The sequence below is a fragment of the Ixodes scapularis genome, unplaced genomic scaffold (assembly GCF_016920785.2).
Source record: "Ixodes scapularis isolate PalLabHiFi unplaced genomic scaffold, ASM1692078v2 ptg000247l_1___fragment_3__unscaffolded, whole genome shotgun sequence".
In the NCBI taxonomy this organism is placed as follows: domain Eukaryota; kingdom Metazoa; phylum Arthropoda; class Arachnida; order Ixodida; family Ixodidae; genus Ixodes; species Ixodes scapularis.
This window is the reverse complement of record NW_024609948.1, coordinates 1,698,284-1,724,179: the sequence shown is the minus strand read 5'-3', so window position 1 is coordinate 1,724,179 and position 25,896 is coordinate 1,698,284. Positions and strand designations below refer to the sequence as shown.

Sequence of the window (25,896 nt, the reverse complement as noted above, 5' to 3'; positions counted from 1 at the left end):
TACAAAAAAAGAAAAAAAAAAGCAAACTAGTGCGAAATTGCGATAGACATGCGATTCTTTAATAACCTGACAACCTTAATAATAATAATAATAAACGACTTACCTCGACGGCGTACGATCTGTTTTTCATGCTGGCCTGCACTACGCCGGTAAAGCACTTAAGATCGTCGTCGTAACTGATTTGCATGACATGGTTGGACTTAACGGCATTTTCACCCCTTTCAACTAAACTCGGTTCTTCACAGAAAAAAACGCACAATGCGGAGGCCTCTACTGCCATAGCGATGCACTTGTTTTTGCCGCAATAGACGCCCGCTGCAACCGTGTCGTCTGCTACCAAAGCAAAGCGAAGTGTAATACTCCCAAAATGGCTTTCATCGTCGGAATACGACACTGAGACGACAATAACATCTTAATAATTAGATATCAAAAAGTTAGGTTGCTTACAAAAAATTATTTACTTACTCGTAAGCAAACATTTAGCCTCATCTGGAGTCTCCATGCATTGGTCCATAGCAACGTCCCTAGCAACGATTTGTTTGGACCCAGACGCCATGTTGTGACGTCATCACTTACGGGTCAATTGTCATTATATCAAAATATTTTACACTTCCCTTTGAATTCTATATATACGGGTTTGAATGTATCACTGTAACGAAGTGGTCATTCACTGCTGTCGCAACACTCTAGCTCCCGCCCCCGGTGTAAGAAGGCTCTTTAGGTGTAGAGACTCCGCTCTCCGCTGCGACCAGATAATGACACCCTGCGCGCTTCACTTCACGGAGCCACCCCTAGATGACGCCGTAAGTTTCAGGCCGGCAGCGTACCGGGCTACTTGTGCTAGCTGCCTGCTCGGCGTACAGCTTGCTTTCGGTGGCTACGGGTTCGCGTACGATGTGGTATGTAGGTGGGGCCACTATCATCTCTCTCAGCACACTGAAGTTTACATAACCCGAAAAATGGCAGGCGGACAAACAAGAGTAACTCCCTAATACCAGCTGACGCGGGGGTCTACGAGTGAGAAAGAAATATCCCTCTGCTGTAGATAATTTCTAGCCTAGCTTACATTAACGTCGGTAAGCGTTTGTAAAATGAATAAACTCTGAATGCATCGCAGGTAAACGATAACTTGAGTGCGACCGAAAGAAAAAAAAAAGAATGCACAAAAATAAAGAATGTTTAACACAAACCTTGTTAGCGGATAATAAACTGAATTGTTTTAAGCTCCGTTCGCGTGACTTTTCTAAAAAAATATATATATTGGGTTCGCAAATTACTGTTAATTCAACTGGACTAATAAAAAAAAAATTTTTTTTCAACATGCGGGGCAGCTAACGTGATTATTCTTTTACATATTAAGGCAGCCTTTGAGTCCTGCTAAATTGAACTGCTGACCGAACTGGCACGAAGTTACACATTTTGCACGCAGTTTAATGAAAGCAGCTTTCTTTGAAAGGTTTACTTTGTTAGTACACTTACGTTGGCATGTAGCAGATTGCAACAAAAGTTTATAGTCACCACACTCGTCAAGGAAAACAAACCGATTGTATTAATGGCACTTCTGATATAAGTATAATAATAATACAATCACAAACTTAAAAAAAAATAAAAAAAAATTGCTGTAAAAAGAGATGCTGTTCAAACATTGCTTAATGTATGACATACTCTATAGTTGCTTTTGGAGTTCTTTTCCACATTACGAGTCGCACAGTCGGGACTCTTCCTTCTTCTCTCGAGACTGCTTCTTTGCATCTCGGTTTTTTCCTTTGAAGTCCTGTTGCATTCTCATGCGATCCGAACCCTTTTGCACGTTCGACTGAAACCAGAGAAGCGTCTGCCTTCCACGGAGGTGTCTGCATTCCACGAGAACGCCAGACAGAATCCGACCCTGAACAGATGGGCAGTCTGTTGTGTCTGCGTCTACCGCATGCAAGACAATCCCATACTAGTCGCCCTCAATTCGGAGAAGAACAACAACCGAGCATGTGACTGATGCATTCGGCAGACGTCTTTATCCTGATCGTCTCTTTTACTAATATTTTCATGTCATTGTTTTCCCTTTCTAAAATGTTCACGTTTCCCCAGGCTGGAGAGCAGTCGGCGTGTTCATTCAAATGTTTGGCCATTTCCAAGTTCGGATCTTTGGTTTTTTACATTTCTTTTATGCTCTTTTCACCATTGCAAAAAAAAAAAAAAATTTGGAAACAATTAGAGGGGGCGGAAGCAATGGGTGACTTGGCCCACGTTTCGGCAGAGGGCCGGCGACCGGATGGCCTGAACGTTTTGGCGCCCTCTAGGGGCAGGCGGAGAAAACATAGGAAAGGAGGGGAGATGATGTGTTCGCCGTTCCGACGGGGCGAGGAGAGGAGTCTCCACACCTAAAGAGCCTTCCTACACCGTGCTCCCGCCTTTGTCCGTGCCCTCCCGACGCAAGGGACTCACGTCTGGCACTCCCTGGCCTGCTGCTGGAGCTTGTGCGAGTGGATCTCCGCCTCCCGCACGTAGGGCACGGCCTTCTCCGTCGCAGGGCTCAGCTTCTCCAGGAACGTCTGCAGTTGGTCCACCATGTCTCGCAGACGGGCAGAGTTCTCACGCAGGCCCTGGGGGCAAAACGGGCCGGGGCGGTCATAATCTGGAGGTGCGTTGCATCGTCAAAGGTGCATTCCATATTCGCCCGCATTATACTTCACGAAACCGACGGGCACACTATTCTGGCAGGGGCAGTAGTGACACTGAATGCACCTCGTCGCTTCGCGGTGATGTTCAGCGCCATTTTGAGACATGCAATGCCATCTGGGATATTAAGAAGGAACTCTGCTTTAAGTTTCCGTTTCATTTTTTTTTTTCTCTTCTGCGAGGGGGCGTTATTTTGCGTGACTTTAAAGTTCCAAGATCGTGAGTGATCGTACAGGCACAGCGTCTTCGCTGCACGCCGACGCCCCTCAGCAACATCACCTGTCTCGTGATTCCGGTGCATATGCAATTAGTTTTCTGGATAAAAGTGGCAGCAGTGAGTCAGAAGATGACTTTCATTGGATCTTAGTTTCAATTGTGGCAGTGGGTCGAACCAGCAGGAATTATCCACAGGTGCCTGTCGGTACGTTTCGTGTTAGCTCGCTGAAGGCATTTCTTGCCTCCGTGAGCTTCTGTGGACACACTGGGTGTGTTCGAAACGCTTTATTTTTCACCTGCAGGGCGTCAACCTTACGTACAATTGGTTTTATGCTGTCAGCAGGAAAACGAGTGGAGTTTTCTCTGAAAAAGCGGCCCGGTCCTGACCTCGGCATCAGGCTACGGAGTAGCATGGAACGAGTTGGGTGGGGCTTTAAGGAATGGTACGGTCGTCACAAAACAAGAGGTTTTGCATGGAAACTGTTCAAATTCGCAGGAGTTGTTTCTAGAAAAGTAAGCTACAAAATATATGTTTTAATTTTTTTTACTCCTAATACTTTGCAAGGTACATCAAATTAAAATAACTTCTGCATTGGTTACACAAAATTTGACATTACATTTTTTGTGCTACATAATATCTTAATGACATTTTCGTTTTTGAAAAGAGAATTCCTTTAGCTACATTTTGGTATGCTTTGTACAGAATTATACCTAGTAGGGATATTTGCAGCTAAACAATTTTTCCTTGAGATCACCCCATAACAGCCTCTTTTCCTGTAGTAAGAAAGATTTAAGTTTACTCCACTAGCAAGCATATTATGTAAGATTCTGAGCGCATTTCCCAACACTCCTTGTGAAAGGCCATCGCTTTCAGTAAGGTAGCATGGGTGCTCACCTCATAGGCGTTTTCTGCGTCCGGGTAGTAGTCCTGGCAGGCCCGAAGGAGTTCCCTGGCCTCCTTCTGAAGTGCCTCGGACTGCAACTTGAGCTCCTCGCTTTGGGCAATGATCCCCTGAACCAAGCCACAAAGAATATTCAATTGGAATAATCCGCCAGCACACAGAGCCACCAAAGACGAGGTAACAAAATTCCATGAACTCATTGTAGAGTGACAATAACATACAATTTATCTCAATTGTGTTTCACTTGTCTTACCTATCTTACTAATCCTTTTAACTTGTTTTTGTACATTTTTCTTGTTTTGCCGTTATGTTTAGATATTTGTTACTTTATAATAATAATAATATTCTCTATTTTGGGTGCCCAAAAACAACCAGATCAGTCTTCCCCTTGGTGCACCAACACAAACAGCAAAACCAGCAAACAAACAAAAAATCCTAAACACACATAAAGTTAAGAGACAAATGTAAGATTATCCAAATGGCGACGGTACATTGAACAGCTGCAGATATATCAAGGTGGGGTGGAGCAATGGCGTTATAGAATGACTGAATCCGAGAGAGAGGTGAGGCATTGGGGCGGCGGAGAAAAGCTCACCGGAGAAAAGCTCACCGGAGAAAAGCTCACCGGAGATAAGCTCACCGGAGAAAAGCTCACCGCAAAACCGGCAGATGCGGAGAAAAGCTCACCGCGGCTGTTGAGCGGATGCGGAAAAAAGCTCACCAATTTTTTCTTTAACTTAGCGGATTCTGCATCAAACGTTGTAATTTAACATAATTCGCATAGTACAAAATCATAACATCGTACACCGGTGAAAAAGACAATTTATTGGCAACTGGCAAGGTGCCATCGGTAGCTCTGTCAAATAAAGATGTTTGTTCTTTGTGAGCTAATATGAATAGCGGTGTGGTGAACCGTTTCAGTTTCAAATATTGTGTAGTGCCTAATAGGTAAGTAGGTGTTTGTTGATGTATCAGTATCGGCTACGCTGTTTTTTTTTGTTTTTTTTTTTGTTAAATTCACTAACAAAACTTTAGTTGCGAGAACAGATTCGTCCTGTCGTGTTTGTTGTCTTCACTCCGTCGTCGTCGTTTGAGCGGTTTTTATCATGTATAACGTTTACCAACTCGCCCTATTCGCCACCTTAAAGAAGACTACTTCTTATATAGGTCACGAGTAACAACGGTGCCAGTGTGCAGCTCTGAAGGTCACTGGTGCCTCGCCGTAGAAAGGCACTATCACACAAAGGCAACGTGTAGAAACACCAGCACGAACGGCTAGAAAACGTGCTTCTCCGTGAAAGAAAAAAGTTTTTATATCCTGCTGACTGTTTTGTCCTATTTTCAAAAATTAACAAAAGCTTCAAAGAGAATTTCAAGCACCGCGTTGTTGTCCGCATGCACTTTCGGATCTTTGGCATTTACAGTTTTGATTTTTAGGTTTTAGGCAGACATTATTAAGTTTTCGAACTTTTTTCTGTTTTTCAAGTTCATACAAATTTGAGTTGGGCTTTCGTTGCCTACAGAGTAAGCCACAGAAAACACTCGCCCGCAATTATTAATTTGGAAGCAATATACCTAATAAGCTTAACAAATAATACAAAAAAAGGACATTTTCTTTTTTACAAAGCTGACAAATTTTAATGATAATAAATTGATATATGTTACGCATGATCCAATAGCCTCCATATAAAAAGAAGAAAAAAAATCGGTGAGCTTTTCTTCGCATACGCTCAATGGCCGGTGAGCTTTTCTCCGCATCCGCCGGTTTTGCGATGAGCTTTTCTCCGGTGAGCTTATCTCCGGTGAGCTTATCTCCGGTGAGCTTTTCTCCGGTGAGCTTTTCTCCGGGATTCGAGGCATTGCACAGTGGGTGAACATAGAAGCAAACAAAATGTCCCGTTAGACGTGAATACAATATATTCTATATTGTACCCTACATAATATCCTCCCTTGGAGAGCCTTAGGGGTATGTTGAATAAATAAATAGATAAGAAGGTTTGAAAGTGCACTACACAACAAGTAACAATGCAGCTAGAAAAAATTGCAAAATACAAAACAAAACAAAAATCACATTATATTACTGGTTACATTAAGGGGGACACTACCCAAAAGAGTTAACTTTTGAACCTTTTGCTTATTATGAATTAAATTTACAGTATATACTGGCAGTTGTGAGGCAGAATGCAGTGCAAAGCTTCATCTGCATACATGAATTGTCAAATAAATTATAGTCGTTTTTATCAGAAACACACTGACTTTGTTTGAGAAAACTATCGTTTGAAAAATAATGTAATACCAAACGTTTTTCTTCACTAGATCTGTAGCAGAATGCCTCAGCGTTGACAAACGTGCATGCAAGATGCCATTTGTTTAGGCTTTTACTTTAGAACAGTTATTGCTACAGACGCCAGCACATGCAACGCGTGGAACACCATTCCCTGCATTCTCCTCGATGCTTGGGTAATTTAGCAATAGGTCTATTGAGTAGATAAGTTATCAATAGGCACCATTTTCAAGATCAGTAGACTCCCAGGTAGATAATAAAAGTTTCTCGAAGATTTGCCACTGTGCGACCAGCGTCGGCCATGTTTACGCTCGCACTGCCCTCTATTTGTCGTCAAAGTCAAAAAGCCAAATTGGATGTTTAGTGTTTATACAGCGTAAGGTCGCTCTGCCAGGGGGGGGGCGACACTAGTTTACACTGTAGATGAGCAATTTTGCCAGTACAGTACGACTGCTAGCCTGGGTCTTTAACGTGCATCACGCAGTAGTGATACACGACCACACACCGGTACGATGCTCATCCAGATCGAAACGGGCAGGGGTGGGGCTTGAACCCTGGCTTCTGCAGCGCGAGCTTTCGCTCTACGCGCGTCAAGCTGGGTGTGCACTGTAGCCCACTTGGCCATTGAATCCCCCCTCTTAGTCGTCGTTCTCAGCTCTTGCCTGCCTAGTTTCCTTTCCTTCCTGTCTCCCGGAGGGGTGGTCCTGTTGTGCATGTCTAGTTTCCTCCAGCTCCTTAGGGCGGGTCTGTTTTGTGTGCTCAACAGCTTCGCAGGTCATGCACCTTCACACAGTGGAGTAACTTACGATTTCCGTGTTTTTTGTCAAATATGATATAGAAAAAAAAAACATTTGCATACAGCAAGCTGGTTTATTAAGCCCCTCAATTAGGATAGCTGCGACAAATATGTCATTTACATGCCCCAGTTAATAAATATAGTTATATCAAAATTAACCGAGCTTAGAAGTGGACAAGCGGAAGGTTGGGAACCATGGGCGCCGACTACAAGGGACCTTGTTACCATGATCAATGCCAACATGAGAAAGAGAGGTCTGTGGAGGGCAACTGCTCTCGGAGCAACGTGATTTTTAATATGGTGCACTGCACGTTAGCATGGAGCAGAGCCTCTGGCTCAGGATGGCAGATGCACTCACCCTGAACGGGGAGCTGTTAGCCGTGTTCTGCAGGTGGGCCACCTCCCGCACCATGTCCTCGACCCTCTGGGTGTGGTTGGCCAGCTCGTAGAGGCGCCCCTCCAGCTCCTCCGCCATCGTCTGCCGCAGGTCCTCCAGGGTTGCGTCGTTCTGCACCGCCGGCAGCGAGAAGTTCTGCGCACGCTCCAGGCCTGCAACGGCACGCAGTGGGCACCTTCAGCAGAGAGTAGAGAGGCACGGATGTCGAGCACTCGGCGACTTATTACAAGGAGGATTAGCCAGGGCCAAGGCCACTCATCCTTCTATAAAAACAAAAGGAAGAGCTAAAAGGAGGGTAAAAAAAAGTGAAAGCCGTTTACAAATCCCTGTAACGCCGAATTGGAGCGCAGCTCTTGAGGAGGAGGAGTGAAGGGTACTGAGAAAGGGTAGACCCCTCCCCCTTCTCCTCCTCCTCCCCTCATTCTTTAATATGCTCCGGGGGGGGCGTCACGTGACTTCGGGGAGGGGGTCACGTGACCTCGGGGAGGCGTGACCTGGGGGTGACCTCAAGGCCACGTGACCCCAAAGGTGACCCCCACGTGACCTGGAGGGGTCACGTGACCTCGGGGGGGTCACGTGACCTCAGAGGGGTCACGTGACCTTGAGATGACCTTGGAAGGGGTCACGTGACCTTGGGGGTCACGTGACCTTGGGGAGGCGACCACGTGACCTCGGGGGTCACGTGACCTCAGAGGGGTCACGTGACTTGGGGGTCACGTGACCTTCAAAGGGTCACGTGGGGTCATCTTGGGGTCACGTGACCTTGAGATGACCTTGGAAGGGGTCACGTGACCTCGAGGGGTCACGTGACCTTCAGGGGGTCACGTGGGGTCACATGACCTTGAGATGACCTTGGGAGGGGTCACGTGACCTTGGGGGTCACGTGACCTTGGGATGACCTTGGTTACGCCGACGCCGACGGCGACGGCGACGCCAACGCCGACGGCGACGCCGCTCAAGCCGGGAACGGGCCCCTAAGAGCTGCGCTCTAAAAAATTGACTGCATCTCCACGTGGTGAATGATGTTGATTGGGGTAAAGCTCTGGTGGTGCTTGTCTGCGCAGATGCTGAGCCGCAGCATGCCGAGCATTTCGTTCCTTTTCATCCATGTCAGAAAGAGAATGTGTAGTATGGAACGTGGTTATATACGCATTTGAGCATTTGACCGCAGCGCCTTCTCGTCTATTAACGTTGAGCCAATGCATGCAAAGTTTAACGCAATTATATACGCATTTGACCGCAGCGCCCTTTCCTGTATAGACGTTGAGCGGCTACATGCAACCTTTCATCCATGACACCCCCAGCTCTTAAGCTACTACCAGATCTCAGAGCCCCCTACTCGTGCCGCAGTCGTGGCCGAGTGGTTAAGGCAATGGACTAGAAATCCATTGGGGTCTCCCAGCACAGGTTCGAATCCTGTCCACTGCGCAAACTTTTTTTTTTTTTTTGTTTTTTTTCATTTTTTTTTTTTTTTTTGCACGAGCATGTGAGCACGTGAGCTCACGAGCACGAGCACCAGCAAGATCGATGTGAGCACGGACACCGGACGGACAAGGCTAGACCCTAAGGAGCTTTGCCCCTAAAAGCCATCACTTCAACAAATCTGCAATGATAATATTAAGGCTAGGTTGCAGCAGCATACGTGACATCACAGTTTACACTGGCCTATTGTCTGTCTGAAATTTTATTGCAATTTTATTTTGCTCTTTAAATACTAGATAGCATTATTAAGGTCACCCTTTCTTCGTGTTGGCGCCGTGGATGTAGCCTCGATGGAGAAGAGCGATCAGTCGCCCATCTGTTCTTGGACTGAGGACTTCTCTCGGTAAATGCTCAACAGAAGAAAAGCAGACCAAAAGCAATATGAAAGCTTTTGCTTGCAGCCTTTGTATATCACCAAAATCCTGCAGGAGCGACAACGGCAGGTGCAGCTTGGTGAAAAAAGAGCAGCGAGGGACTCGGCTGCCAAAAGGAGAGTGCTGGACCCAGTAGTGACACAAAGTCAGTCGCTCTTAGTGGCCGCCCGGCAGTTCAAGTGCCAGTTTACATATATAACCCATTTAGTATGGCGATAACGTCCAAGACAGACTGGTTTTAGACGGACGGGAGCAAAAAAGGGGCTTCTAAATGCTACAACGCCTTAGGTAAATGCCAAAGACTGCTATTGAACAAATATTCTAATAGTTGTAATTAACAATACACTATTCAATATCTGCTTCGAGATGAACTGCGATATTCTCGCTTTTACAGCGGACCTGTTAAGGGCTAGTTTCCCCAGGATCGTGTCCACCAGCAAAGAAATGATGACACCGAACTCTGGACACCTGCTGCCATCTATGAGCGATGGCGGCAACCACACAACTGCTTGCCGCCGTCGCTCGTAGATGGCAGCAACCTTTTTTTCGGAGGAAGAAAAGTGGGAGTGGAACGAGCGGCGATGTGCGCAACAGCGTGAATGGTTTCGCAATTGCTGCGAAGCCGCTATCACCCAAAGTTCCACCGCGTCGAACGGCTCAGATTCCCTTGGAATAGAAGAGCAGATTGCTCGCCTGGAAAGACATCACCGAGAACAGAAGCTACAGCTCCGCTGCTCTTCCTTCTTTACTAAAGTGGAAAGGCTGAACGTTTTTTTTTTTTAGTGCGGAAGCATTAACTGTCCCATGGAGCGAGCCGATGTCATCAGCCGTGCGAAATGGCAGATAAATTCGTGAAGCCACGATTTGAGGCATCCCAGCTTTGAAGCCGCATAAAACGCCACACAAAACGGCCAATAAATGAGGCCGCCGCGCGTCAGTTTCAATTAGCACCAATCCATGGCGCTGCCTGCCCGCATCTCCAGCGCACTAATAAATGGAATCGGCTGGCGCGCTCGGGTGGCGGCACGGCTGCCGGAGCATGCCGGCCGATTCCTGCAGCTGATTCTGTGCCACTGCGGCACGGCCGGTGTCAGCGAGGCGCGGCAACTTCACGAGGACGTGTGCAAGAACGACATTCATACTTTCGCATTCACAACTCATAAGAAGCCTTTTTTGTTGCCAAATTGGAACTTGGAAAAATAATATTTGCATATAGCAAGCCGACTTATAACACCCCTCGATTAGGATAGCTGTGACAATTTTGTCGTTTACATGACATAGTTAATAAACATAGCTATAATAAAATTAACCGAGCTTAGATGCGGACAAGTGGAAGGTTAGGAACAACCTTTATGAGTTGACCTGGAGTTTTCTTTAAACGCATGGCACACGGTAGTGGAAGACTTCGAGAAACTATTCGATATTCGATTTAAAAATATTCGGTCAAAATCGCCATTCGCTTCGAAATGGCTTCCAACTCAAGATTCACTCTTCGCACAGGGTTACTAAAGAGACAGCCAATTTTTAACTCGGCCAATTGTCTACCACATGCTAAGACGACAAAAATAGCAGGTGCCACATCTTTGCAGTAGATTTGGAGCCATCTTAAATCGCCGGCGCGGTTTTCGAAGCGCGTGTCCGGTTGGCCGACGGAGGCAACCTTAGTGCCATTAGAACCAAAGCAATGGATCGATCCATCGCGGCGGCGGAGAAGTGAACGAAACACCCACCTTCTCCGGCCTGCGCCAGCTCTTCCTCTGCTTCGGCGAAGGGCCTCAAGAACTCGGTGGCATTGAGAAGCTCCACGATGCGGGTGGCTTCGTCGAGCAGCGGCTCCACGTTGGCGGTAGAAGTCGAGCCCAGGCCCTCGGAGAAGGCTGTCAGGCTGCTCAGAATGTCTAAAGAGACGGGGCAGAATGGAGCAGCTAGAAGAGCTATGCTTCACACTTTTGGGGGTTTATTTTTCTTAGCTTGGGGCTGTTTTTTCTGGGTTTATTTTTCTTCTTGGATTCAGTGTTTTTCATAGTAAATTTTGGATGTCAGGCAAAAAATCTGCACTTATGGGTGCTTAAGTTAAAAAAATAAGACATGGACGTCGAATTCCTCGCTCCTCAACGAAACAAACGCGTGATGCAAATACTTGTAAAACATCCTAGTACCGATGAGAAGATGAAAGGAGAAAACTGGCATGGCACAGTTCTTGACGAAAGCAGCTGCAATGAGGGTCAGTTCAGGGGGCTGTCCCGGGTCAGTACAGAATAAAGCTGTACATAAGGCTCTCCTTTCTCCAAAGCTTACTGGAATTCTCTCATCCAAGGACAGCTCCAATTAGGGTTTCTTTGGTGTTTCCTCCAATTTTTAGTGCAAAACATTCTTTGGCTAGGAGCTCTGCATTTCGTGAAGCCCAAAAGTAAAACCTGGATCAAAGTGTGGCTGTAAGGCTTGACACTGATTCGTTTTGAGCGGGGGGAAGAGGCCATCGGCAGTAAAAGTGCGTTTGCACTTAGTGAAAATCGCACCCAGACCATTAAGATTTATTAAGTGGGCGTTTTTCCAGCATGTCACAACACGTCGGCGTAAGTAGAGCTGCTATTTGGAAGAAAAGCCCTGCAGGGCGTCCACTCTGCGTCTGGCAGATGTCAACTGGACACCCTGTCACACCTTTTGAAAACCCGGGTCAGCGCCAGGAATCGAGTGCACATGCCACGCATTAAGCCAGCTCACAAAAACTAATGCACAAAAAGAGAGCATAGATGCCACACGTTTAACATGCAACACAATTGCCCAGTTTTTCACAATGTTTCAGTCGTCATCGAAAACATCGAGCCCTACTTACGACACACATTATCTGAAATTTCAGGAAATACGCCGTATCTAAAGTGCGAAAAGCCGCATTTTCAAATCGTAATGGCCGCCCATTGCACCCGCTCTGCACAGGCAACAAAATGGCAATGCCCGCAAGACAATCGGGGGAATACAGTGCCGATACGCCAAGCGTAGCTTACTCAGTGGGTCTAGTGAGGAAGACACAAATCCAACGAGGGAAAGAAGGAAGCGGTTGTCAAGATTAAAAAGACACCTGGCTGACCCTTAAATCTCACCAGCCGCTTTCCTTTCTACCCTCGTCCACGCTGGCTTCCTCGTTCGTCGGCCGTCGTGACACGTCGTCAACTACTTCGACGGAAGCAGCCGAGCTTTAAATTAAAACGCACAAAACGGTACCTCGCATCTCCTGGACCGTCTTCTCCACGTTGAGCTCTTCCCGGTCGGCTTCCAGCCTGGTCTTGTACGCCGTGTGGTTGTTCGCCGTAGCCGAGAGCGCCAGGCTCGAAGCCTGCACGAAAAAGAGCAGAAATCGTCGGTGGTTGCGCGCCCTCCCCAGAGGTACAGCACCCGTTACGCGTGGCGTGATTTACGACGTCTCGGTTTGCCGATTCCTCCATTTCCACCCGATCACGTTGCACGTCTGTCGCGCCGGCGTGATCCCAGCGGTGGCGGAGCAGCGGCATGAGCTGCAGATGCCTGTTCCGCTGCAGCTCGTTTAGCAGCCAGACGGTCGATGGAAACCGAAGCAGACCCGAAATGGGACACTGGGACGGCGGGGACCGTTGTTTCCAATCGCCTTTTTTGCCGGCATTTCTACCACCAACCGTCACAATCGCGACATCCAACAGCATGACAGACTGTCTTCTGCGACTTAATCTGAGGCCACATCACAGCCACTTGCAACACACAGAGAGTGTAGTGCAGTAAACACACCAGTCAAAGGCGTGTTCCAGGCGTTGTGCACCCGAAACGCGTCTCTGACCGGTGAGCTTGGCATCCCATACTGGCAATGCATCAAAAGCGGCTCCGAGTGGCAACTGGCGTTGCAGAAGCCATCATGTCGTGCTGTCGGACGTCGCGATCCTGACAGCTTGTCGAAGAAGGTTGTGGGGATCGTGATCCCTGAACATTCTGTCGCGTCAGCGTTTTGGCGCGCCGTGGCGGCCGCGCTGACCTAGCGAGAGGTGGCACTGCTTATCACTGAGTGGCTTCCTCCTTTCCCCCCTGGGGGCGATTTTCGTAATGAACCCCCGCAGAAAGGAGATCGACGTGTCGCTTCTTGATTAGCCACTTCGCCCCGCCGTTATCTTAAAACCAGCGAACAGCGAGATCTTTCTCTCTCTTCTTCCTGGGATTCGGCGGCGGCGACAACGGGGAACCGCCCGGCGCACCGGTGAGCATTTACCTCGTCCTTTGTATCTTTGTGAACGACTGTTCGGCCGTGGGCGATTTCCACACCAACGGCGTTCACCAGCTGATAGCCGCTGTTTTCTTATTTGTTCCGTTGTTAATAAACAGAGTTTATCACCGTCACCAACGTGACTGGTGTCTGATTGCGCTCAAAGAGCAGCATGCCATGCGAGTACGAACTCGCTTCGTGGTAGAGCGTCTCACCGCGAACGTGGTACTCCCAAAGGCAGTGGCCCAAAGGAGAACCACAAGGTCTGGCAAAAAACTAGGAGCGAACGCATCGCAACTAATGGCCGCCGAAGCTTTTGTGGAGAGTCAAGCCAGAGAGCAGCCTACCGCATCTACCTCCGCTTTTGTGTGGATCGTGGGAGGCGACAACACTTCATGATGTGAGTGGGTGGACGGAGAAGCTTTCCAGGCACCATAGTAATGAAGGCGAGAGAATGACTCACGTCCTTGCGCACTGTCGAGGCCAGTGCTTCCAGATCGCTGACGTTCTGCGCCAGGGGGCTCACGTCCAGGGAGGCGGGCTTTCCGCTGAAGCTCATCAGCTGCTCCTGTCGAGGGAAAGAGCGTCTTATTTTATTTTCTCGTAGTCTCGCAAAGCACGGAGAGTACTCTGTCGAGAAAAAGAGGCGACAAATTCGGTGCACCAACGTTTGCCCTGCACGTGGCATCGCAACGGCAGTTGTTAGACTTTGCACAAAGCGAACGCGCCGTCGGGTAAAGTTCATTGATTGTTTGCGGCATACGGTGAAACACCACTAAAACAAACAGCTGAAGAAAATTTTGTAAACTTGCCCAGCAAAACAGCACTATGTCCACTGCATCCAATTAAGTGAACTCCCACTTTAGCAAACTTTTTTTTTAGGTCCCTCAAAGTTTGTTTGAGTGTTATTTCACCGTATTTGCTCCATGAAGTCCGGCCTCAACATGGTACTTGGGAAGTATGAGCCCATTTCAGATAATATATTCAAAGGGACCATACCATTGTGAGCATAATAAAATTTATATATATCCAAATATAAAGCTGGGAACATTTTCCATTATTTTCCCTGCTCGTTTGCATGTAAGGAATTGTTTATTAGCTCGATCAATGACAGAACTGAAGAATTGGGGCTGTATTTGGGTCGCTTAAAGGGGTACTACAACAAAATTTCGGCGCTCATTTCTTGGTCTATATGTGTTCAAAGGAGCAGCATCACATCGAACATACCAATATCTTGTAAAAAAGGCTCGAAAAGAAATTTTAAGACTAATTAAACGATTAGCAAAGAGCACCTGATGGATGTCGCTAACGCCTCGCTTGTAATGTCCGTCTAGGAACCTTGACAGCTAGTGACGGAGGTTGTCTCGCCTCCGGCCACGACGAGAGAAGGGGGAAAGGAGGAACTCCCCTCTTCCCGAGAATGCCTTTTGTGTGCCGCAGTAGTCGTTATTGTCCCCCCACAAGATTATAGAAGATTAACCCGTCGCTCAAAATTCGTACAAAAGCAGCCGCTTCGGTGGCTGGAACGACTAGGCCATCCTCTCGACGTCAGCCTCGCCGTAGCTTTGCTCGTCTTGAGACGACCTACGTCACGATTGCGTTGGATGTCACGTGGTCTCCGCTGGGCCTTCTCCGAGCGCTTGCCAGAGTGGGCCGTTTATAACGAAAAATACAGCCACCAGAATCAATATACAAACGTGCGATTGTCATTTACGGATATTAGGAATCATATTCAACCTATTTTTGAACACAACGGGAATCTTTCAAATATTGTTGAAGTATCCCTTTAAACCCAACAGTACTCCGTTTTTTCCCCCTTGAGAACTAGATCGGCAGCATATGCCGGAGCCATTTCATTCAACAAGCCGACTTCTCGAGCGCCGGCTCGTCTTAGCCATAATAAAAAGTGGTATGTATAAAAACTGAGTACCACCCGAAGCTCTTTTATCTCATCAGCTGCTCCATCAGACGCAGTCGATTACATAAGAAGGAAATTTGAGCGAGCTGGAAAACACTGCCTTTGTGACCAATAATACACAGAGCATAGGTGTCCACCATGAAATCCGGTGAGATTTGAAGCCTGAAATACCAAGAAAAAAAACTGAGGTACACCTAAGCACTTCTTATGAGTTGTGAGTGCGAAAGCATGTGCATCATTCTTGCTCTACGCGTGTTGGCGCGCCGGCTGGCGCTGACCTGGCGCTGCGTGTCCGGCGAATGGGAGCCTGGTCGACGTGCGCTAGCCAATGGGATCGAAACGGCGTAAAAGGTGCCATGGCTAACCGGCGAATGGGAGCTAGCTTGATTTGGAGAGCATTTAAGAGCCGTTTGCGTGGCTTCAAAGGTGATGACGTCGGCTCGCTTCATGAGACAGTTAATGCTTTCGCATTCAAAACCGAGTATGCACCCATGTCTCAATAAGTGCCCACCCCTTACTACAGAAACATTTCAAATATAAGCCGAGAAAATATGAAGTGTCCATCCCAACAAACTTCTGAGCCCACCGAGCTAACTGAAGTGCTTCACCACACTGGATGCCTCTTCAAGAAGACAGCGCGATGCAGTAGAGCAGGCTTGACGAGAGTGCCATGTCTGCTTTGAAAATTAGGGTTTTGCCAGACCCCTATATATCTCCTATACTGTTCAATCGGATCAAACAAAAACCTGCCCTACCACGTAGCTTTTCTGCTTTCAAACCGAACAAGCACTCATCCCCATATTTTTAAATGATCTCCCGTACAAGAAAACAGTGCCAAATAAATGCCAGGGCAATGATAGACAAAACAGGAGCACTCTGTACTGTTTCTGTCTATTTTTTTCCTTACGTTTATTAGGTGCCGCTTTCTCGTACACGACAGACCTACCAGCCCAAACCACCACTTGCTATCTTTAACTTTGCATGACACTTGCTCGGTATTTTACGGTATGTTACATGAAACTGGTCCAGAGCGCCTACGCAAACTTCCGCACCTGAGTGCACCTAATAACATTGCTCTCAATAACTCAAGAAAAAAGTAAGCTTTGCTCACGGTTCATACGTAGCGCGAGGTAGTTCTTACAAGATTTGATTGTGGAAGAAGGAAACAATGCTCTTGGCCTTTGGAATTTGTATGTCTTAATTGATAAAATAATTTACAGCTAATCTAAATGCCACCAAGATATATTTTAATTTGCTACATAAAGAAGAAAATAATTGATGCTCCGCAAGGAGCTGCACTTTTAAGGCGTTAGCGTTATAGGGCCAGCCAACCTCAGGAGCTGCCCAAGCACAAAATGTGTAGGTAGGTCAGTTTCTAACCACTAGACGATTCCGAAAAAGAGCGGCGACCGGTGCCAGAGATTGAACCCGCCACCGGCGTGGAAGCCGAGTGCGGTGCTGACCGAGCTACAAGCCCAGCACGCAAAAACGAAAGGAGCAGAAGCAGGTGGTGTAAGGTGGCACGAAGAGCAGAGGGGTGGAAAGAGCGAGAAAGCGTGCTTCACTTCTCTAGGTGACCCAGAAAATTCAGTGCAAAGGCTTTGCATCCGGGGGGTGCTGAAGGGAAGCGCGCTCAGTGTCAGAAAGAGACAATGGTGTGATGCAATTCGTTTCCATAAGAAACCCTGCCCCAGGCACCATCCAAACTATAAGCACCGCTTAACCTTTAAAGCTACAGCATTTAAATGCGATTGGGAGGTTGACCAAACATGCCGCCAATTTTGATGACTACAGTTCTTTGGGGAAATACAAGTACATCCCATAAATTGAAAGAAAGACGAGGGACCCACTTTCAGGTCGTGCGCAGTCTGGTTGACGAGCTGCAGCCGCTGGTTGGCCAGGTAAGTGGAGGAGATGTCACGCATCTCGTCCCCGATGTTGTCGATCATCTGCTCCAGGCTGTCCGTGTCATCCAGCAGGGCGTGCACGCACTCGCCACACTCTGCGTCCGTAAGCAACGCACATCGGTGAATTGTGCTGTGTGCACATTTAGACGGCAAGAAGTGAAGACAGCCCCAATGTACATCTGGTCCCTACTTTCCTGCAAAGCACTTGGGTGAGTCAATCGCTGCAATCCATAAAGAGAGCTCGGTAAATGACAAGGCTGTAAATACAGTCTAAGCTCGTTACAACAAACATTTGGATATAACATACCGATCTATGAAGTTCGGTTGGTTTTCCTTTACATGCCATTGACTCAACTTCATATCTGATACAACATACTCCTCTTACAACAGACCGAAATCTCGGTCAAAATCAAAGTCTGTTATAACCAGCTTAAACTCTATGTTTAGGCTTAAAGAACTGTCTTTGCTGAGACAGTAGGTGCGATGAAACGTCATGCCCAGTCGCGCAGCGCACAATGCTTTTTAAGTCTTAACATATATCCAGCCTCATCATTTGCCAAGCTCGCTCTGTAAATCAGAACGACTGGAATGTAGACTTTTCAGATTTCTTAGAACTGTAGCTGAGAAATTTATCCAGTGCAGTACAACTGCCAACCTGGGGTCTTTAACGTGCACTGCGCAATGGTGACAGACGACCGCACGTCGGTACGATGTTTGTAAAGATAGAAATGGGTAGCGGTGGAGACTGAGCCCGGGATCCCTGGGGTCTGCAGCACGAGCATTCGCTCCTCATGCTACGAGCCGGTATGCAATAACACACTCGGCCATCCATCGCACCACGCATAGTTCAGTCTAAATATTTTAACTGCTTCTTCAATTCTACTGGCTGTAATGCGCAACGGTTCCTTTACCACACGTGATGTGCGCAATAAAACTAAAGCAGACGAGAGTAGAAAGTTGGGCTTGTTGGTGATTCCTAAAGATTAAAAAGCGCGACAGGACAACGGACACAGAAGGAGACACAGACACAGTGCTTATCGCTGTGTCTGTGTCTCCTTCTGTGTCCGTTGTCCTCTCATGCTTTTTAATCATTAAAATAAAGCAGTTGAATTATATGTGCCACCCAGAGAGGTTGTCAGCCTATGACAAACCTTAAAAAAATCTTTTTAACCTTTTGATTTATACGATTGGTTGCAACGTTTACGTGTTCTGTCACAGAAGGACACCTACTCCTTTTGCTTCCTTTTTTCTGGCACTTATTCTTTGAATCTATAGGGTGCAATTCATCTGCAGGCATCTGTCTTAGGACGATGACATGAGGTCATTCTGCAACATAACACGACGCGTCTTTCTTTTCTGTGTTCAAGGATTCTGAAACTTTGTGACAGACCCCCCCTCTCTCTTGACTGTCAGCAAAGAAAACCCCTCCCACTAGAGGCAGTGGTACAACAAAGCAGTGCACAAGCCTAGAGAACATTGTCAACAGTAGTGCAGATATTAGGAAGCCTGACGTCACTTGACAAGGTGACGCCACGTCACACCATGACATCACATGACATTGCGAACTCTTCATACATTCACAAAACCCTCACAATGTGACCACGCATTTAAGGCGCCCTATTTGAGCCTGTCATGGCTGGTGAATGGAAGCCCACCCTTGCAGCCCTCGCGCTCCACGAAGACCCATCGGTAGGGGCACCGGTCACACTTGTCCCCTTCCACGCCGGGCAGGCACTGGCACTGGCCCGTCTGCTGGTTGCACACGGCACCCGCCGAAAACTTGGCCGCACAGTTGCACGCTGAAACACGAGGCACATTGTTGGACGACATTCGGAGAGCATCTGCCACATGAAACGCCCTCCGACGAACCATAAAAATTACTTTTCCATGCAAAGCACTGAAATATGATGCCAGGACACTACCCCAAATATGTTTTTTCTATAGAGTTTCTATAAAAAGCAAGCTCGAACCAAAACCAGAGGACAAGGACAGAGAAGAATGTGATGTCAGACTCAAGAAGTCCTTGGGGTCATTTCAGTCCCCTGAACCTTTTTGTTGAAAGTTTATCTAAATTGACATGTTTTTCTGCATTTCAGTGGTAATAAAATTGTGCGTTATGGATTTTATATATTTATTAATGAATATGTATCTGACTCAGGCAGCCTATTACTTCTAAGATACATATTGAGAATTGAAGCGCTCCCCTGGGCCGACGACTTTGTTGGTGATGGTGAGATTGTTTAACGAAAGCCAGGTCGACTGGCTTCGACGAAATCCATTCTCTAACTGCCTTTTTTGCTCCAGCTTGCTCTCTCTACCCATCTGACCTTGTTTTTTAGAGCCAAACGACAATCCCTCGCAGTCACTATTCGGCATTCAACGCTACACATTACTTGATTTTCTTGAGGACCTAATTTTTGCCAATTTCGCAACTTGAACAATTTCCAAAAACATCTTTTACGCGAATATATCACCCCATGGGGAAAGGGGTAATATTCACCCCTTTCCCATAACATTTTACTCCAAATCGCAAAACTTTGTGCCTCCAAAAATGACTAAATATTGAGCTCGCAAAGATAAAGTTCTTTACAGTATCCAACAATATAACAAGGTCTGCACCCTCATCGTTATCATACATGACTGAGGAAAAAAAAAGTGGGGGAAGCGCCAAACAGTGGATTCTCCACAGGTGGTTTTTGCACAAAATCAAAGTTCAATCACTGGCCACAAACAATTTTTCTCGATAGTTACGCCCTCATAGTTGCGTTCCTCTAATACTATTACAGGCACCCATAAATGACTTGTCACTACAGTAACTGAAACAAGTTTCCAACAGGTGCGTTTAATGTCCTATACTGCACGAGCATGCAAAGTGGTACAAAAGCGGCAAGAAATTACAACCCAGGAGGCAGTGGCAGGGTCCGCCAGTGGTCGCAATTCTCGCTGTTGGTCTCAAAAGTGCGAGCAAAGAAGGCGAAGCTACGAACGGGTCGCCACTGTCACAGCCTTTCAACTCCTGGCTGCCGGAGTCTCCGTCGACTGACCCTACAGCAAAACAGACGTCCACCATAACTGCCGCTTCACCCCTGCTTAAATCACAGTCAGCAACTAAACGCGACATCACGAGGCGGAAATTGAAAAGCCAAAAACGAGGACACGACGAACACATGAGGCGGCACCAAGAGGCGAATATCGGGAAACCAGAAATAAAGGCGCAATGAACGCCACGATTGAAGATGCGCCGGTATTGTGGGCGCTCGCGAAAGAGCCACTCACAGATGCATCCGTCGGCCGAATAGCGCCAGTAGCCCGGCTCGCAGACGTCGCAGCGCGGCCCTCCAGCCCCCGGCTGGCAGGGGCACTGTCCCGTCTCCAGGTCACACTGCTTGGACTGAGAGGCCAGGCTGCAGTCGCACGAGCGGCAGCCTCGGCACTCCGAGAACCCCCAGTGGTTGGGCTGCACGGCCAGACACACGCCCACTCACTCACCGCAAGCCCAAGGGCGGTTTGTCCGCCCAAAATGTTGAGCATCCTTAAAAGGCGGGCCAAGAAGAACACGCCGGTACTTTAGAACTTCTAGGCAAAACAGCGATGAGGAAAGAGCCACTGGGAACAAAACCAGCAGCATGAGCTTCAACCATTTCAACTGGCTGACATCCTTCCTTCACTGCAGAAATGACACGTAAAAGTTTACTGCCGATTAAAATAACGACCAGAAGTCCTTTCATCTGGTGCCGAAACCCAGAAATGAGGTGCAATAGAAAGAACCCGGTCGGTCAACTCGAGAGCATCTTCAGCAGCCAACAAAGGCCGAAAATATGTCCCATCAAGCCACGACTGACCATTCTTGAAGCACGTAAACAGAAACTTTTCAGCTCTCAACAAATGTTACATAAAAAACTTTCAGCCTTTCCACTCTGGTGAAGAAGGAAGACCAGCAAAGCTGTACTATGGTCAGACGACCTCAAGGACAACTTGTTGGACGACTTCTTAGACGACGCCTACAGAAATTCAGCCTTTCCACTCTGGTGAAAACCAGAGTAAAAAGGCTGGAAACGTTGCCGCCATCTATGAGCGGCGGTAGCAACCAGACAACCGGCAAGCCAGTTGTCTGGTTGCCACCGTCACTCACAGATGGTGGTAGCTGTCCAGAGTTTTGTGTCATCATTTGTTTGCTGACGAACACGATGCTGGGGAAACTAGCCCTTAACAGCTCCGCTGTAAAAAGAAAGTAGTTTTTTGAAGCACATTTTTTTTAACACATGCAGTTCGACGAGATAAATCTTTTGGCGTTTGAATTTTTTTAAATGGTCCACAAACAGAGAGGTTATGGTCATAAGATGAGAAGCTGATAAGCTCGAAAATTACTCCACTAGGGAAAGCACTCCGACACAAGTATGCCACGGCACCAATACATATGCTCGTTGACGATGACACAAGACATCTGTTTCTCATTTGCATCATACCGATTCCATGGGTTTACTCTAGGCACGAGGGGATTTTGAGTTCAAAGCGAATTTGATGCGGATAGTGATTTTGGCCGAATATTTTCTAATCGAATATGGAAGAGTTTCTCTGAGCCTTTCACTACTGCACCATGCTTAAACGAAAATCCTGCTGAACTCATAAGGGTGTTCCCAAGCTTTCACTTAGAAGTCCATTTCTAAGCTAAATTCATATATAACTATATTTATGGACTGCGGCCTCAGAAAGTTTAATGCCTAAGGTTTTAAACTTTTAGAGATACCCCGAAATACCTACCGTAGAATACTGTGCATCCACCCATTCCGCACTAAGCGCCTACCCTCAAAATTTAAAATATCTAAAAAAATATGCACAGGACATATATATAAGGGTGGTTCAAGTGACCAGGCTCGACCTAAAATGGGCCATATAAATCAACGCCTGCATGTAGCCATGTAAACTTTTCGTCAAAGGTGTATCTGTTTCACAGGTCGGTTTTTTCTTGTAAAATTACAAAGTGTAGTTCTCTTTTAGTAAAAAAAATTGGGCCAAGAAACCTGCCAGGGTCTATGGCGGACGGCGACCCAGACGACCAAGTCCAGTAGCAGGGTGTGTTTTGCGTTCGTATTGATAGATGGCGTCGGAGAGCAGTGCCTAAAGGTGCAGCCGACCAGCGAAAGATAGCAGACGAAATCCGTTGGCAGAAAAAGCGCCACCGTTATGCAGACGCGTTTCTTTACTTAAGTTTTGCTTTTATTGTTTGCATTTATTTTTTAACCGAAGGTACACTTCAAAAAGATTATATTCATTTTAATAAACCACGGTGGTCGCGAGCCGTCGCAATCAGGAGGGAGCGCCATCTATCAATACGAATGCCAAACACACCCCGCTACCGGAACTCTGTCATCTGCGTTGCTGCCTGCCTTAGACCCTGGCAAGGTTCTTGGCCTTAATGTTTACAGAAAGAGAGCTACGCTTTTGTAATTTTACAAGAAAAAACCGACCTGTGAAATACACCTTTGACGAAAAGTTTACATGGCTACGTGCAGGAGTCGATTTTTACGGTCCATTTTAGATCAAGCCTGGTGACTTGAACCACCCTACATGTAAAATTGATGACCTCACATGCGCCCATCCCCTATTTTTTCGCGATTATCTTCAAATTTTGAGTACCTGCTTGATCGGTATTTTACGGTAATCGAGGGGATTTATACTACATCTTTGTGCATAAAAAAAATCTTTTCTTCAATCTCGTATTTTATGTACAACGAAAAGGCAGTCACTAATGATAAACGCAGGTTGCCCTCTAATATATGCTCCTGCATAATAAGCACAGTCTAATTCTTTTCATTTTACCGCTACACAGATGATAACGTTCACAAAGCTCACGCAACTCCAATATTTACTTTTCCAAGCGCTGATCGCGGCAGCATAGCCCCATTGAGCAGGTTTCTTACCGAGCACCGGTACGCTCCGGAGAAACAGCACCCACGGAGCTACCTTCTGCGGGTGCTGCTTCTCCACGGAGCACCAGTGCTCGGCAAGAAACACAGTACTCGGGATTGACCCGCCGTCATCAACACTGAAGAAATATTAATATCACAGTCACCTGGAAGCAAATTTTGAATAGTGTATTAATCGAAACTATTATTTGAAAATTTCTACGATCCTAGTCACTCCCAAGCTGTTTTCCCATCAAAAGATAAAATGTTATTTGTATGCTTCCAATGAAACTACAGTTTTCATAGAGACGTATCCTCGACTGTTCCTTTTTCTTCTACTTTGAAACTTCCTCTTTTCCTGCCTCAGTCTCAGGCTAACATCAGAACAGTTTTCACTCGGCCAAATGGGAGGCCACCACGAGACAGCGTATACCACTCATACTGCCAGAGGGTGCAGGATGACACAGCGATATTGCGGTGATGAGCGGTCAACTACGGCAGCTTACTGCGCAACGGTCGCAGAGGCTCCCTTCCACGTTGGAGTGGCAGTTGCAGGTGCCCTGGAGGGGATTGCAGGAGTGCATGCCGCACTGGTTGCAGGAGCACTCTGCGAGAGAAAGCACGCAGGCTCCCGTTACACTGCCGGCAATGGATGCAGTTGCTTCAAAGCTACGGGGCCCTCTTACACAATAAACGATCGAGTGCAATGTTGCGAGTAAATGCCTGCGTATGTAATCCCTTTACAACATTTCATGTTACAATGTACCACAATGGGCGTTACGATGTACTGCAACAGACATTTCGAGCAACCTAGTTTCTAAGATAAAAGAACCCTTACGCAGGTTCTTTCTTTTTAAATGGTGATACCTCTAAAAATTACCCCCTGCGTCATAAGTCCCGCAACTTCTCACCCAATGATGATGCCACTATTACAGAACACTTTGTAAGATACTAAACCTGCAAATACGCTATCCTTCACAATATCTGCACAGTAACAGTGCACAAAGGTTTCATTCTCACACCCTAGCGAAGGGAAGCATCTTAATTTAAGATGTTTCCATTCCCTAGTTGGACTGTCAGTTGGAGCAGGCAAGCGCTTACTGCGACAGTCCTTGACCGAGATGGCGTCGCCGTAGAATCCCGGAGCGCACAGTTCGCAGGCGGGTCCGGACGTGTTGTTGAGGCACAGCACGCACTCCCCCGTCACCGAGTCACAAGAGGCCGGGTTGGCCGGGTCAATGTTGCCGCTGCACTCGCACGGCTTGCAGCTGCTGCCAATCATGTCGGGCTCGCCAAAGTAGCCCGCATCACAGCTGCATGGAAGACCGGTTTTTTCATTTAGCCAAAACTCTGTGAGCCTGCTTTGTGACTGTGCAACAAAGAGCGTGCATGCATGAAAGAAAAATAATTAAGGCTCAAAAAATGCACATATCCAGGAGAAACTGAATCTCTCGTGAAACTCTCGGTAAAATGCCTATAGACCAACATCAGGGTGTTTACAAACAAGTCCGTGTTTGCCAACGCCAGGTGTGAGCACTGCGTGTGCACAGAAACCAGATTCACGCATAAAGTATCTGCGCCCGTAGCAGCGTCATGGCAGTGGTGCGACGTCAGTCGTGCGTCTATGCATGGGACTCGTATGTCAAAAGACCAAATACGTGCAGAATGATACATTGATAGACCGAAGCAGCCAATGAGCCTATGCCAATAGAAGGTATCAACAGACCAATAGGTCATCAGTTTTGTCCATCCAAAGTTTTGCTCGAGTTTGCAGTTGTTCCGACACACTCCGAGATGCCTCGGCCCATTAACAGGTTAAAACAAGACAGGTCATGCTTACACGTCGCAACGAGGTCCGTAGTAGCCCTTCTTACAGTTGCAGCTAATCTCTTGTCCGCTCGGAGACACTTCGCAGCTGTCGGCGAAGCTGGAAAAGAAATAAAAAGAAGCGGGTGTCAAGCAGTCGTCTTCGATTTCCTGTCACTGGAACTCACTTGTTGGAGGGCAACGAGATCGGGCAGGCACAGATGAGGCAGTTGTCGTGGTTCCCCCTGGTGGCATCCCCGTGGTAACCGGGTAGGCACATTTAGGGACCAATATTGGATATCCCGTACAGCTTTATTTCTTTATTCGTTAAAAACATAACTTTCACACCTGCTGTCTTAAAGAAACTTGGCACTCTTCGTGCACAAACTTAGTGAACATCTCACTCGCCTCCAAATATCATCTTTGCAGCAGTCCTAGGTTTACAGTGACGAGCGAAATAAATTTCCCACTCGGATCAATTAAGGTGGCGGCCCTCTTTGTTTTTCGGAAAATTACTCCAACTCCTTTTTCGGCCGCAACTAGAGAAATTACCCCTAATTACGACTCAAACTCAATATATAAGAAGTGGAGAACAGCTAAATGCCCTTCTGCCCCAGCACTCATGCAACGTCACCCTCAACTTATCAGCTCAAAAAGCAAAAGTTTCGTCTGTGCGCGCTTCCGCCGCCACAGCTTGGCATGCGAAAAGGCGCCGCAGGCTGCTGAACGCGTCTCACAGTCGAACGCCAGCTCCTCCGCTAGCGGCGCTGCTCGCGTTTTTCAAAGCGCCCCCTATAGTTCCCGCACGGAGTGTATAGGTAATTTTCGTAACTAAAAAGAGTGTAAAGTTTTTTTCGGAGAGGCCTTGTACAATTTTTAAACAATAAGGAACTGATAGTTAGCAATAGCTGTACGACAAAAGTGTGTAGTCAACAACTGATACAAGTGATGCAGGTAAGTAATTGTAGTCATTCAATGTTCAAGGAATGAATTATGCACATGACATA

General features: G+C 47.0%; 1 protein-coding gene across 1 annotated transcript in view; it reads right to left on the bottom strand.

Annotated features, from left to right (window-relative positions):
* LOC120847120 (laminin subunit alpha) overlaps nt 1–25,896 on the bottom strand; it is a gene marked incomplete at its 5' end in the record, with an annotated part of 76,262 nt that overhangs the window by 18,434 nt on the left and 31,932 nt on the right. The window contains 13 exons of the mRNA XM_042287728.1: nt 2,443–2,600; nt 3,788–3,904; nt 7,233–7,423; nt 10,858–11,025; nt 12,350–12,461; nt 13,816–13,920; nt 17,121–17,272; nt 18,833–18,976; nt 20,454–20,634; nt 23,590–23,690; nt 24,185–24,396; nt 24,924–25,010; nt 25,078–25,134. Of these exons, the coding sequence (XP_042143662.1) occupies nt 2,443–2,600; nt 3,788–3,904; nt 7,233–7,423; nt 10,858–11,025; nt 12,350–12,461; nt 13,816–13,920; nt 17,121–17,272; nt 18,833–18,976; nt 20,454–20,634; nt 23,590–23,690; nt 24,185–24,396; nt 24,924–25,010; nt 25,078–25,134 (1,785 nt within the window). The remainder of the gene's footprint in view (nt 1–2,442; nt 2,601–3,787; nt 3,905–7,232; nt 7,424–10,857; nt 11,026–12,349; nt 12,462–13,815; nt 13,921–17,120; nt 17,273–18,832; nt 18,977–20,453; nt 20,635–23,589; nt 23,691–24,184; nt 24,397–24,923; nt 25,011–25,077; nt 25,135–25,896) is intronic.